Source organism: Pongo abelii, chromosome 16 (genome assembly GCF_028885655.2).
Source record: "Pongo abelii isolate AG06213 chromosome 16, NHGRI_mPonAbe1-v2.0_pri, whole genome shotgun sequence".
Lineage (NCBI taxonomy): Eukaryota > Metazoa > Chordata > Mammalia > Primates > Hominidae > Pongo > Pongo abelii.
The window spans coordinates 81,437,822-81,453,153 of record NC_072001.2 but is presented as its reverse complement, the minus strand read 5'-3'; the positions used below and the strand labels follow the sequence as shown (position 1 = coordinate 81,453,153).

Genomic DNA, 15,332 nt, shown 5'->3' with positions numbered 1-15,332 from the left:
TTTCTAAGGATTTTAAGTTAGGATTTAGCCCTGCTCAGACTTCAGCTAGTTGTGTATAATTTTACAAATACCATTTCTTATCACAGAGGGTTAAAAAGTAAAGAAAAATCGGCAATTTTCTTATTCTATTATCATATGCTTTTCTTATTTAAAAGTGTCTTTCAGCCTTCTCTGGAGAAGCTGTGGTTTTGTTGGGCTTTTTCAAAATGTTTTTCTATGTAAGTCTTAATGAAAGCTGATATAGGAATTTCTTGGTAAACTCCTCTATTCCCAAACTTAGAGATTTGATCTGGTGCCTTATGAGGTAATAGAGGCTAGAGAGGGGATGTGATTTTGCCAATATCATGAAGCTAGACTCAGACCCTCTCTGAAAGTAGAGGCTCCAGGAACAGTGAATGTCTAAAATGTATAGTATCTAATTGTATTGTCTGTTCTGACAAGTCTACTTTTTTTTGACTTTGTCGTGGATCACATAAGGCATAGTAGTAGTCTTTCCTTTTATTGCATTTAATATCTGTCCTTTTTGGTTAGTGAGTATCACAAGGGAACATTTTACTGCCCAGTTCTTTACCAGCATGCCTAGTACCTTTTGCTGGACATGTCTGGAAACTGCTGCAAGGGTCTAGCAGAGGCTCATGCTTCCTGTGTGCGTCTCTCTCTGTGTGTACGGGTGCTGGAGGCTTCTCACAGAGCTTTACTGGAATCTGAGGCACTTAGGGGAAGGAGAGCATGTGACTGACTGAGGGTGAAGCTTAAACAGCCTTGATCATCCAGATCTCTGCAGTCTTTGGAGCAAGAGAGCGTCATCAGACCGTCAGCAAATGAATTCCTCCCTCCGTAGGTGCTTGGTGCTAAATAGACGTGTATTGGTTTCTGAGCCACACGTAACTGAATAGCTGTGTACCCCTATTCTTAACCACTTTTGTGGGAATGCACATTCCCTGGTGTTGAAATTTCTCTTAATGACAAACATTTGTCGGCTTGGGTAATCATAGTGTATTCAGTACAAAATAGATGTGGTGAACCAGCCTTCTTTGCTGTTTGGTTCTTCTAAGCTGTTCTGCCCTAGGGCATCCGCTCAGTCTTGAAGCATTATTTAACTCTCTAAGTTATGGGGATTGAACTTTTCATGGCTTTCCAATTAGTAAGTTCCTTCAAGGCAAGTCCAGTATCGTGCTTGTGATATCACAGTGGCATTCCATCTCCCTCTCCCACTGCCTCTCACACAGTCCTCATTGCAGGGGAGTCTCCATCCTATTTCCTGCTAACCAGAGGGTAAGCTCCCTAAGGACTGTGTGTATCCTCAGCTCCCGCAACAGTATCTGGCACAAAGGAGACATGCTATAGACTAGTGTTTGTGTTCCTGAAAAATTCATATGTTGAAGTGCCAACTCCCAGTGTGATGATATTTAGAGGTGGGGCCTTTGGGAGGTAATTAAGTCATGAGGGTGGAGCCTTCATGAATGGGATTAGTGCCTTTATAAAAAGAGACCCTGGAGAGATGATCTCCCCCTCCACCTATGAGGATACAGCAAAAAGGCATTCCTTTGCAAACCAGGAAGAGGGCCCCCGCCAGGAACCAAATTGACCAGCACCTTGATTTTGGACATTCCAGCCTTCAGAACTGAGGAGTAAATTTCTGTTGTTTAAGCCACTCAATCTGTGGTGTTTTTGTTGTAACGGCCTGAACCGACTAAGGTAAGGTGCCCAGGTAGACATTTGTTGAATGAATAAATAGAAAATGGTCACCCAGTAAGCACTGGTTTTGGTGTGAGCCCAGACCCTTTAGAAGTGATCAGCCAGAACTCCCAAATATACAGGTGTATTGCATGCCATTCTTGCCTCATGTCGTGGAGGTGGCAGCCATTCAGTGAATGCCCACTGAATTTAACAGACATCAGGAATCCAAAAGGGGGTTATGACTCACCCTTCCCCAGAGGAGAGAGCTTACAGTCAGTTCCGTATTTTCGGGTCTCATATATTTCATGCCCATGGTCAGGACTCCAAGGACACTGTTATAGCAGAGGCAAACTTTTTATGTAAAGGGCCACATACTATTTTCGGTTTTGCGCGCTCTGCCCTATCTGTCACTATGCTGTTGTAGTACAGAAACAACCATAGAATGAGTATGGCTGTGTTTTAACTTTTAGTTACGGACTCTGAAATTTGGATTTCATATAATTTTCACATTTCGCAAAATATTCTTTTGATTTTTTTCAACCATTTAAAAATGTTAGCTGGGCACAGTGCCTCACTCCTGTAATCCCAGCACTTTGGGAGGCCGAAATGGGAGGATCACTTGATCCCAATAGTTCAAGACCAGCCTAGGCAACAGAGTGAGACCCTATCTCTACAAAAATTAAAAAACTAGCCAGGCGTGGCTGGACGCGGTGGCTCATGCCTGTAATCCCAGCACTTTGGGAGGCCGAGGCGGGTGGATCACTTGAGGTCAGGAGTCTGAGACCAGCCTGACCAGCATGGTGAGACCCTGTCTGTACTAAAAATACAAAATTAGCTGGGTGTAGTGGCAAATGCCTGTAATCCCAGCTGCTTGGGACGCTGAGGCAGGAGAATTGCTTGAACCCAGGAAACAGAGGTTGCAGTGAGCTGAGATGGCGCCATTGCACTCCAGCCTAGGCGACAAGAGCGAAACTCTTGTCTCAAAACAAAAAACAAAAACCAAACTAGCCAGGCATGATGGCACATGTCTTTAGTCCCAGCTACTTGGGAGGCTGAGGCAGGAGGACTGCTTGATCCCAAGAGGTGGACATTGCAGTGAGCTGCGTTTGCTCCACTGTACTCCAGCCTGGGTGACAGAGGGAGACCCTGTTTCAAAAAAATAAAATGGCAAAATAAAAATGTTAAAACTGTCCTTGCCTTGTAGATTGTACAAAAATAGGCAGAGACTGGAAATGACCCCACGCTGTAGTTCACTGACTTGTGTTCTAGGAAGGCCTCAGGAGCTTCCCACTCATTCACTCACTGTGTGTGCTTAGGCACTGGGGATATGACTGGACAAGACAAACAGTCCCTGTCCTCCAGGAGCTTTCAGTAGGTGGCGGGGGAACAGATGTTAATAAAATATAACAAACATCAACCAGTGCTAGGAAGTTTGAAAGGAAAGATATGCAATGCATGTATAGTTCAGGATCTTGATCTGGTTTATGGGTGGTGGAGGGCTAGGAAAGACTTTCCTGAAGAAGTGACATTTGAGCTGAGACTCAGAGGATGAGTTGGTGTTGACTGGAGCGGGGGTGGGGGGTGGAGAGGAGGAAGTAAAGTGTTGTAGGGAGAGGAAATGGCATATAAGCAGAGGCCCTTAGGTGGGGGTGCTGGTTGCATGTGGGACTCAAGGAGTGCGTGGTGGCAACTAGGAGTGAAGGGGACATAGCCTTTGGAAGAGGCAGGCCTTGGGCCAGGGCAGGATTTTGGTCTTTGTCTTAAGAGCTAGAGTCAGTGAAGAGTTTTAAGCAGGGTTTGACAAATAGGTTTTTTTTTTTTCTTTCTTCTGCTCCCAGATAGATTGTTTTAGGCCATTTGTGCTGCTGTGAAAAAATACCATAGACAGGGTAGCTTATAAACAACAGAAATTTATTTCTCATAGTTCTGGAGGCTGGGAAGCCCAAGATGAAGGCACCAGCAGATTTGGTGTCTGGTGAAGGCTCCCTCTGCTTTAGAGGTGGTGCCTTCTAGTAGTGTCCTCATAGCAGAAGGGGACAGACAAGTTCCTTCTGGGGCCTCCATCTATGTATGTTTGTATGTATGTATGTATGTATGTATCTATCTAAATGTATTTTTCTCCTCAAATTCCTTTTACCACTCTGGCCTCTTTCATAAGGACCCTGATCTCATTCCAGAGGGCTCTGCCCTCACAACTTAAATCACTTCCTAGAAGGCTTCCCTCTTAATACTATCATCTTGGGGACTGGGTCTGAACATGTGAATTTTGCGGGGACACAGACATTTGGACTGTGGCACTGATGGTTTGGTCATGCCTAGTATTTTTATGTAACTAAGTTAGAGGATTATCATGTTGGGTACGAAGGGTTGATGTATTTATATGTTATGTACTGGCAAACAGATTTAAAAGTAGATAAATGCAAAGCTGAACCTATCTTGAGCAGTTGCTTCTTAATTGTTTCTAAGTGGTGGGTGTTGTGATGGGTGAAGCTCGCTTTGGCAGGTGTGTGTGTGGCTAGGGCCGGCCCGCCCTGGTGGACTTCCTTTCCTGAAGCATTCCTAATGGCCCCCTGCATTGACTTCTCTCCTGCTGCACTTGCTTTGCTCATATGTACATTACCAGTTTCCTTCCTCTGTGGAGATGACGATTTCTTGAGAAATGGAAGGAGTGTTCAGATGTACCAGCTCCCGCCTCACGTCTGAGGGGAGTGGACCAGTCTCCTCGGTCAGTTGCTTTTACCTTTGAGCCACTGGGGTGCAGACTTCCCACCTCCAGTCAGAACAAAATACAAACAGTAACACCCTCTTCCGCTAAAGAAAGAAAAAGACTCCACCATTGTAGAAGTGACTGTCAGATTGGGAGAGGGAGAGGCATTTTGATTAGCAATTTTTGGTTCTGGTATTTATGTAGTGGGATCTTAATGACATTTGATCGGGTGTTCACCCATATCTTATCAGGCCAGCCCTTAGCTGTGTTTTGTTTGCTTTCACAGAGTGAATGCAATGTGGAAATGGTAAACTGGGTAGTGGTGACTAGTTAGTGGCTTCTAACTACTGTTCTGTGAAATACTCTTCCTGGAGTGCTCAGTTCAGTAAACATCTTGAGCACTCGGATATGTGAGGCCACATGAGGGGCAAGAAGCTGAGAGGATCCCTGGGGAGACTGCGGCTTTCGTGATTGTCCAGCAGGCAGTAGCTCACCAGCCAGCATAGGAGGCCCTCAGTCGGCTAGAGATTCAGGATGGTTTTGCTCCCTGGTCTAGTCTTTGAGTGTCTGCTGTTGTGTCCTACCAGAGCATCACCTCCTAGGAGATTTTGTCAGTGTATTTCACTACTGTGCCTTTCATGCTTAGAGGATCCCAGCACCTGTTAGATGCTTGTTGGCTAAATGTATGCTTTAAGCCCTCATATCCTCTGTGTGTGTGTGTGTGTGTGTGTGTGTGTGTGTGTGTGTTTGTGGTGTGTGCTTTCATTTCATGGTCAAACGGACGTTTGCAGTGTCCATTTACTCAGCAAATATTTTTGAGCATGTATCATATTCTAAGCACTATGCTTCTTGCTGCAAATACAGCAGTGAAAATTTTCCATTGATTTAAGAAACTGTAGTGTTAACTTTAAAAATAGCTTAGCATCTGATATAATCAAAGAATTGTAAGAGTTTTGAAAAAAACATTGAAGAGGACCATGTTTGTCTGTAGTATTCAGCACTGGGAGATAAATATCACATGTCTGCAAGTTTTTTGATTCTGAGAGGTCTGGCACTTCTCCATAGTAAATGAAGGGGAGGGGGCATCCATATGTAAAATACTAATCTGGATACGGCCCAGGGCCAGAAATCTGTGATTTGTGTAATAATTTTGGTGAACATTGCAGAATTGGAGAGTTCTGTATAACTGATTGTCAAGAAAAACTCCCTGAAGAAGATGGGAAAAGGGAGTTAGTAAATGTTGGTATAATTGTGTAGCTGCTCAAAGACTTAGTTCCTCTTTGATCAGCAATATGTGTTCCCTGTAAGCTGGGAATCACCATCTTCTAATGAGTTTGCATGCTTGGCCATTTTCTTAGCCTTTGCAGAGATTGCCTGGGAGAACTAGAATCCAGTGTGAGAAGCGGGGATTTGGTAGCTGAGATCCTGTGTGCTTCTTCTTTCTGCCCCTTTCCTAGGCCAGTGCTACTGTACCAGCAGACTTTCCTTGAGCAGACTGCCCCCGGGCTGGGACTTGTGTCGCTGAGTGTCAGACGGCAGGCCTGGCCGTGGCCTGGAGGTGGGCAGGCTAATGTTATCAGAGATGTTGATCTTGGATTATAGGAATTATTTCTAGGCAGCAAGCCCAGTATTCATTTTCCTCTCCAGCTCTCTGGTGTTCAGGAGAGGCTGTGCTTGCAGAGAAGGTGGCCAACTTTTTAAATGGATGCAGCCAACTGGCCATTCACCAAACAGACTTTGTTGAGCAGGAGTCAAGCTTTGCCTCTGGCCTCAGGGAGCTTCTGTGTCTGTTTTGGGTGTGATTAGGGCATTGTCAATAGGTGGCTCTGGGAGCTGGAGGAAGGCATTCACTATTTTTGCTCAAGGGTCATTATCCCAAAGTTAGAACTGGAGAGGCCCTCAGAGATCAGCCCCCTTCCCATGCGTGATACAGAGAGGAAACTGAGTCCCACAGCTAGCTACCCTACCACTGAAACCTCCAAACACATGAACAATATTTTACCATTTTAAACCCAGCAGTTTGATGATACTTGCTTTATATATCTGTCTTAATCCATTAGTAGAAAGTTGGGCTTATTCTTTTTTTAGTAGTTGTATATGGAGACTCAAATTGTACCTTTAACCATTTTGTGTTGGGGCACAGATTTAAGAAGTTTAGTCACATGGAGGTTGGAAATTAATAGCACAGGTTATAAACTTCCAGTGAGGGTTGACTTGATAGGAAGCATGAGTGATGTTTCCCTGGCAGAGATTGAGGCCTGGTGCATCTCTTTTCAGAGGGCTTCTCTTTGGAGGTGGCTTTGGTTTTCTCTTTGGTTTGTCAAAGGAAAACAGGCAGTTGGCAGATGGCTGTATCTTTTCATTCTGCTCTGTAAGGCATACCCTCTGGCCTTAGAAGTGAACCACTTTTTATACTGTTTACACAGCTCTCTTGTAGATACTGTCCTAGAGGTAACATGCTGATAAGACTTTGTTTCTGTCTTTTAAAGGAAAATATCTCCCTCAGAACCACAGTTCTTAAATTTTGTGTGGAAAAGACTCCTCCTGGGTTCTGTTAAAATGCAGACTGTGGGGTTCGTCCCCTGGAGATTCTGCTTTGGTTGGCAGGCCAGAGTGGGCCTCAGGAATCTGCATTTCTTACCAGCATCCCAGCCCTTCTGCTGCAGATCTCTGTGGCTTCCCTGTGAAACACTGCTTTCCTCCCGATGATGAATGTTCTCTTTGGCTGTGAAGAAAAGACTGACCCTGTATGATGGTGGCTTTCTAAGTGGACTAGAAATAACTAAACTGCGTGGGTGAAGACCAGTGAAGTGTGAGCCCTCCATCCTCGGGTTGACTCTCTGTGGTTTATAGCCGCATATCTTCTTTGCATTCTGAGTTTCTATGCTCCAGAGGAGTGGCTTTTGGCCCAATTCTCTATTGGCCCCAAGGTTTCTGTCTCCTGTGCTGATCATGGTGGCTGGCAGACCCTGTGTGCTAGGGCTCCTCCCTGAGCATTCAGAGGGAGGCTCCTGGAGGGAACAGTGTTCACTTGGCATCTTTCGGTATTTCTGGGAGGGTGAATTGCAATGATCTCCACCACTAAAGAGCTGGTAAGTACTTTCAGATCCCCCAGCTTTTCACCAGAGAGAAGTGGGTAACAATGATACAGGACGACCATCTGATACTCCTGAGACACCAACTCCACCTTTAAACACTGTTAGAAATCACCGTGGTTCCCAAACGTGCCTGTAAATTCACTGAAAGACTAGGCGGATTCCTGGTACTGGGCTCTCCTGCCTCCCAAATCTCTGGTGGGTGGAGCCTGGGAACCTGTCCCAACTCCATTTCCTAAAACTTCATGTTAAGTCAGTCATTCTTTTGCCCTAGTTTTAGTTGAAAAACATCAAGCAGAATAATGTGGTATTGCATAGTGTGTGGAAGCCAATGTGGGCGGAGGTGGAGCAAGACCATCCAATAGGCTACAGGCTGTAGCTGCAGGGGTTGTTATTTATCCTGAGCTCATCCCTGGCTCTCTCACATTGTGCAATGGCAGAGCTGAGAGGGAACCATAGGAATGTAGCCCTGTGGTCACTTGGAGGCCTCGTGCTCCCTTTCTCTCTGAAACAAAGTATTTTGACAGGCTTCTACATTTCCTGTAGGGACAAGCATGTCCAGAGAACGGCCTTGTCCTTGCCCTTGTCTTGATGAAATCTGTGGCTCAGCCCAGCCGGGTGGCCTGGGCTGTGAGAGGCTTTGATGTGGCCGGATCCCTCACAAGCCCAGTTGTTTTCATTGCCCACTTTGCTGTGAACTCACATTTGCTCTTCTTTTTTCTAGTTGTAGGCCCTCTTCTTCTAGTCCATTACCCTTAGTTGCTAATCTCTGTTAAACGGTATTTGCTTAAAAAGGTATTTGCTGAATATGGGTTTAAGAAATGGCTTTTCTCTCAAGGTGTTTGCTTTTTAAAAGGTGTGCTTGAGTGTTAGAGATGGCAGAACTCCTCAGACCACCAGCTACCAGAATGGATGATGAATGTGGCATCTTCCCAGGGAATGGCTGCCCACCTCAACGCAGACTCTTCCGGGAAATTGATTATGGGTTCTAGGTGTGTGCTCAGCCTTTGAAAGGGGCTAGATTAGAACTATTTTAATAAGATACAATTATTTTGTAAGACATATGAATGCTAATTTTAAGATAGCAATTTTAAAAGATACAAAAGGAGAATTTATTATGTTCAGTAGAGGAATGGAGGTTTGTGACTTTGCATTCCATTTTCTAAGGAGCCAGGAGATCCAGTATTTGCCTTCTCAGTCTCTGTTGCTGGGCTGAAACAGAAGATTTCAAAACCTTCCCGGGGAAAAAAATACATTTTTTTTCCCACTGGTGCTGGGCCAGATCCCTTGAGATTGTTTCCAGGCTCATGATTTTGAAACACTCAGGAAAAAATTTGCAACCTAGAGTTATTTATCAGATTCGGGGTTATAGTCTGTTTTCCATTTGAATTTTGTTTTGTATTATCAGGCTGCTTACAATATTCGTGTGCTTTTTATTGCTTATGGAAGAAATTACTTTAGACATTTCTTAGAGATCCAGATATCCTTCCTCGAGTTTAAGAAACAAAAATTCCTTCATTGTGAGCAGCCATTGCATTCTTTTCAGAAATGGATACCCAAAACTATCCATGTGATTTAAATTGCTTTCTAGAAGGTATGCAGACTTGACCCATTCGGTGTATATATTTCCTTCCTGTGGCTCCTTTGTGATTGTTGGTTATGTTGTTCTTTTGGCTAATAAACATGGTAGGACCTGACCCTTTGGGAAGGAACCCAGAGTTCATAACCCTAAGTGGGTGATTGAGGTGGTGTGCATCACATAGAGCATGTTGGAGGAATGATCGTTTGGTTGTATAAGGGATGTTGGCTGGCCTTACGGATGAGATGTTTGAACTGGGTCTTGAGTGAGTAGGAATTTGTTAGGGAGGTGTTCGTGCAGTAGGAGCAGAGATTGTGAAGGCTTTCGTGGGCCTTTTGTGTGGGAGAAAGGTTATAGTTCTATGGAGTGTGGGGCAGTGTAGGGCAGTGTGGGCCAGATTTCTTGACACTTGGAAGCCATGAGAGAGTTTTCAGCATGCGACATATATGACTTCATTGGCTAGGTGTCAGAAGAGAGTTTGGAGAGGGGAGACTGAGACAGCAAGTCCAGTTAGGAAGCTGTTGCAGAGGCCCAGGGGTAGATGACTCTGGAGACCCAGAGGCCCAGGGGTAGATGACTCTGAGACTGTCAGGATGCATGAATCTGAGAGACTGACAAGGGAGTCCTTAGGAATAGGAGACCTGGCGATTCTATTATATCAGGCTGGAGAAGTTTCTGTCCTCTCCATATTTGCTTGTGTGTGGTCTTGTTATTGCTCACAGCAGTCTGTTTTTGAGAAACACCCTTAGAGCAGAATTGTGATTAAGAGTGGAAGCATATTGGCCATCGTAGACTGGTGGTCATGCCCTCTCCCAGTGACACTATGCTGACCCCTCTAGATTTGATGTCCAGAGGACCTTCTCTACTGATGTGGGGACCAACATCTGATATAGTTTTATTCGTCCCTGAAGCCAACCCAGAGGCTCTTATTTGAACTTTGCTATTGATTGAGGCCATCAGCATTTCAATATTTGAGAAAAACCATAGAGGAACTTGTGATTTCTGCTAAAATGTTGAGAGGATTGATTTTGTCTTGGACATGCTCTTTCATCCTTCCCCTTGATAGCAAGTAATGCAGACTCGGGTTTGAATTTTGACTGTGCCAAGTGGCTATGAGATTTTGGGTAAACATGATAATATAAGTAGTTGATACACAATGAGTACTTTGTGCCAAATACTCTTCTTAGCTTAACAGATGTTAAGTGGGTTATCATGGGTAAACATGATAATATAGATAGTTGATACACAGTGAGTATTTTGTGCCAAATACTCTTCTGAGCTTAACACATGTTAAGTGGGTTATGGGTAAACATGATAATATAGATAGTTGATACCTAATGAGTACTTTGTGCCAAACACCCTTTTGAGCTTAACACATGTTAACTCATTAATCTTCAATACCATGAAGTAAGTTCCTATTATTATTATTTCAATTTTACCAGCAAGGAATCCGAGGCCCAGACAATTTATGTAACTTACCTGACATAGCCAGCCAGTAGCAGAGCTGGGATTTGAACCTTGGTAGTTAGGCTCCAGGGTCCATGGGCAAGCAGATGATACTGTTTGGGGAGAGTTAGTTACGAGGGTTAAATGACAGTGTGTATAAAGTGAAAGCATAGTGTCTGGCACACAGTAATTGTTTAATTGATGGTGTCTAATATGCAAATATAGATTATGGAAGAGTCTATATAATTTTAATACAGTTTTATAAAGAAAATTGGTAGAAAATATGTGGGTAGAGAATTTTCTATACATTTATGGGTAGAAAGATGTTTGGAAATACCAAAGTATTGATGGAGGTTATTTCTGGTGATGCAGCTGTGTTCATTTTATTTTCTTTTTTGCTTTCCTGTGTTTTCCAAATTCTCCTCAGCAGATGTAGATTGTTATTATTTGAAATATAAGTCTAAAATATGTTGTTGTTTTTTTAAAACTAAAGATTAATAGGATCTCACCAGACAAACAGGACTTCCCACAGTCCAGGAAGAGTGAAGAGCCCTGCAAAGCTATGGTGGTGTGAAACTCTACACCATGCTTAGTGACTTTGAAGTTGTTTGGTCTTTTTTCAGTTCGTCATTGTCTATTAATTTATTTGTAGTGTTTTAGACACATATTTTCTTTGCTTTGCTTTCCTCGTGGGTTTAGAAAGCCCTTTACCTTCCAAGAGAATAGAAATGTTAGGACAGCAGTTTCTTGTGCTGCTGGGGAGAATGATCAGCCCTCTTATAATCAGTGACTCCCTGCTGCCTGGAGCCGGCTTCCAGGATTGCCCATGGGAGAAGCAGCTCCGGGGCTTACAGTTTGAAGTGTCTGTCCTTCTAGCTTTCAGTTTTGGGCTCAGTCTTGAAAGAGTGTTTTGTTTTCCTCGTCTACTGCATCATGGTGCACATGGCATTCATTTTCTGCGTAGAGTCTTGTGGCTGCTGTTTATACTTCAGTTTTAGCTAAACCTTCCCATGTGAATTTCTGCTGTGCCACATTGCTTGATTTAAGTCTTATCATCCCTTCCATACCTTTATAATTTGGTGGAAATCTATACAACTGTTGTTGTAAGAGGCAGAAAGAGATAGAAATTTAATTTTAATTATACAGGCTTTTTCTTCTAATTTATTGGTTTTTATTAAATTTACTTATTTATTAAATTTATTCATTTAATGGTTTTTATTAAATTCATTAGTTTATTAAATCATGAAATGAATTTGAAATTATTTTCTCTGATGATAGATTTCTCACCCAGGGAACACTTATTTTTTTCCAGGTATTTGACCAGTTGTCCTAATGCCATTATATATATAACATATATAAATTATATATATATTTTTGGAGACAGGGTCTCGCTCTGTCACCCAGCCTGGAGTGCAGTGGTACAGTTATGGCTCACTGCAGCTTCAACCTCCTGAGCTCAAGAAATTCTCCCACCTCAGCCTTCTGAGTAGCTGGGACTACAGGCATGCACCCCACACCTGGCTAATTTTTGTACTTTTTGTAGAGAGGGGATTTCACCATGTTGGCCAGGCCGGTCTCGAACTCCTCGGTTCAAGTGATCTGCCTGCCTCTGCCTCCCAAAGTGCTGGGATTACAGGTGTCAGCCCCTGTGCCTGGCCTATTATTATTATATTTTTAAGAGACAGGGTCTTTTGTTTTGTTTTTGAGATGGAGTTTTGCTCTTGTTGCTTAGGTTGGAGTGCAATGGCACAATCTTGGCTCACTGCAATCTCTGCCTCCCAGGTTTAAATGATTCTCCTGCCTCAGCCTCCCGAGTAGCTGGGATTACAGTACAGGAGTGTGCCACCACACCTGGTAAATTTATATTTCTAATAGAGACCAGGTTTTACCATATTGCCCAGGCTGATCTCGAACTCTGGGGCTCAAGCAATCTGCCTGCCTCTGCCTCCCGAAGTGCTGGGATTACAGGCATGAGCCACTGTGCCTGGCCTATTATTATTATATTTTAAAGAGACAGGGTCTTCTGTTTTCATTTTGAGACAGAGTTTCACTCTTGTTGCCCAGGCTGGAGTGCAGTGGCATGATCTCAGCTCACTGCAACCTCCGCTTCCTGGGTTTAAATGATTCTCCTGTCTCGGCCTCCCGTGTAGCTGGGATTACAGGAGTGTGCCACCACACCTGGCTAATTTTGGTATTTTTAATAGAGATGAGGTTTCACCGTGTTGGCCAGGCTGGTCTCGAACTTCTGACTTCAGGTGATCTGCCTGCCTCGGCCTCCCAAAGTGCTGGGATTACAGGAGTGAGCCACAGTGCCCAACCAAGAGATAGGTCTTGCTGTGTCGCCCAGGCTGGGTACAGATCTCGGCTCACTGCAAACTCTGTCTCCTGGGCTCAAGGGATCCTCTAACCTCAGCTTCCTGAGTAGCTGGTACTACAAGCACACGCCACCGTGCCTGGCTAATTTTTTTTTTTTTTGTAGAGATGTGGTTTCACCATGTTGCTCAGGCTGGTCTCAAACACCTGAGCCCAGTGATTCACCCACCTGGGCCTCCCAAAGGGCTAGGATTACTGGCATGAGCCACTGCGCCTGGCCTCTGGATTTCTTAATTAGATACCTAGGCATTTTATGTTGATTATAATTATGAACTTGTTTCCCACTGTTTATTGTTGGCATAAAGGAAAATGTTTGCTTGCAGTGAATATCTCAGAGGTAGGAATTAACCAGATCTCATCCAGTTCTGTATTCTTAGTGCTAACTACTGGACGTGGCCCAAGTTAGGCTCTTAATAAACATTTGTCAAGCAAATGAACACTTTATGTACATGATGTTGTCCCTTTTTCCTCTTTTGGACTACTTTAGCTACATTCCCAGGAATAGAATTGTGGGTCAAAGAATGTAAACATTATTATAGCTTCTAAAATGTGGTAAATTTTGATAGGTGGACATTGTTTACCAAAGGGAATAAAAGCTTAAATAAACTTGTTGTTTAGTGGAGATGATGAGACCTGACTCCCTGTAGATGCTGCTGGGTTGCTACTCCAGCTCCTCTCATCACAATCATGCACTTCCTGCTGAGAGTGGGCCCTTAATATACGTGTATTGAAATCAGTTAACTTGTAATCAAGCAACTTTATTGTGGGACTTGTCTAAGCATCAAGTTGAGAGCTGGTGGGAGGCTGAGGGGAGTCTCTGGGGCCCAAGAGAAGGAACAGGTGGCCAGGGCCTGTCTCACACAAGAGTGGGCTTCTGGATTTTGAGCTACTGGAGACCTGGGGAGAGCAGCTTGTGGGAGGAGCTGGAGCATCACATGGTACTTCTCAGCCAGCTGTCAAGGACTGCATTTCCACCTCAAGGAGAATGTGGATGGCTTGCTTTTATTCTCTGAGGTGGTGCCTCATGTCTTGGCACCCAAAGGCAGCAGATGGCTGTCATGTAGAATTGTGCCCAACCAATCCTTGTCTGTCCCTCTCCCTCACCCAGGACGTTCATGCAGCCATGTAGGAGACAACTACAATGGCTTTCCAAGATGTTTGGCTTGGTCTCATATTGGGATTGGTGCCATATTTGACCTGGGATTTCAGCAGTGTTGAGGAAGTAGCAACAACTGAACATGAGAGGACGAGTCAGATATTTGAGTGTTTATTTTCAGGACACTGTGCAAGGCATCTTGGATCGTATTGAGACCAGCAGGTCTGGCCTCTGCCTTTAAGGAACTTAGGTTAGTGAGGAACACGCAGGGAGTGCCCTCACCTCCATGGGAGGGTTACCTGGGCTACAAGATTCTCCGAGCTCCCCATTCAGAGAATGGAGACAAAACGTACACCCAGATCAGGGAAACTTGCTCTGAAGAGGTGGCCTTTGCATTGGATCTTGAAGGGTGAGTAGGAAGGAGCTGAGGAGACTGGTGTTAGGGGAGACAAAATGCACACCCAGGTCAGGGAAACCTGCTCTGAAGAGGTGACCTTTGCATTGGACCTTGAAGGGTGAGGAGGAAGGAGCTGGAGAGACTGGTGTTAGGGGAGACTCAGGAGCTGGCCTGGGTAAGGCATCAGAGAGCACACACCAGCACCTAGCTTCTTCCTGGGTGCTTGCCTGGCATCGGCTCCCAATTCTCTGCTGATCTGTGGAGCTCTGCCTTGTCACTGTTTCTTCTAGCATGAGTGGAATGCCTGTCTGGCTCTCCAGAACTTGAGACCACAGCATTTTGGTCATTCTGAGGGGTGGGGAGCAGATGGTGATCCTTCCCGGTCCTCACTCCTCTGGCGGGTATGTCTTTGGTGAATGCTGTGTGCTCCTGGCGGTAAGCTTCTGCGCTGACTGGCTCATTGTCACCAGCTGAGCTGAGGCTCAGCAGAGGGAACTCCTGGTGTTAGACCCAGCAAGGCGTTGTCTGTACAGCCAGATCACTCAAAGGTCCTACTCACCCACTTTGGGAGCACTGAATAAAGGCACTAAAGCTGGGGCCAGACCAGCAGATGCCTGGGTTCCTAAAGAATGTTGGCCTCTCCTTGGACATTAATGGACCATGGGGTGGCTGGAGATATGGAGGTGCCTGTTTAAAGAGAGAAGTTATCTTGAGTCGTAAAGTGCTGTAGAAGGGCAATGGTGTTGGCTGCCCCACACCCCCATGGACCCCATGCCCTTGGCTTACGTTAGAATCCTGAGGTGCTGTTTCCTGCCAAGCCAGATCTCCCACCAATCTTGGCTCTCAAAATGGAATATATTTGCCATTGTACTGTAGATCAGCACTGTTCAGTAAAGATAAGATGTGAGCCACATATATACTTTTAAATTTTCAATTAGCCACATTAAACCAGTAAAATT

At 44.5% G+C, this 15,332-nt stretch overlaps 1 protein-coding gene across 2 annotated transcripts in view; it reads left to right on the top strand.

The window, feature by feature from the left end:
* The window catches only part of TBC1D2B (TBC1 domain family member 2B), an 82,155-nt gene that overhangs the window by 4,117 nt on the left and 62,706 nt on the right, over positions 1–15,332 (top strand). Inside the window, exon 1 of one of the 2 annotated variants that reach the window (XM_054547054.2) lies at positions 7,323–7,479. The exons of the other annotated variant lie outside the window; for it this stretch is intronic. Within the exon in view, the coding sequence (XP_054403029.1) occupies positions 7,456–7,479 (24 nt within the window). The 5' untranslated portion in view covers positions 7,323–7,455. Of the gene's footprint in view, positions 1–7,322; positions 7,480–15,332 lie in introns of those variants that run through there. 2 annotated transcript variants of the gene reach the window in all.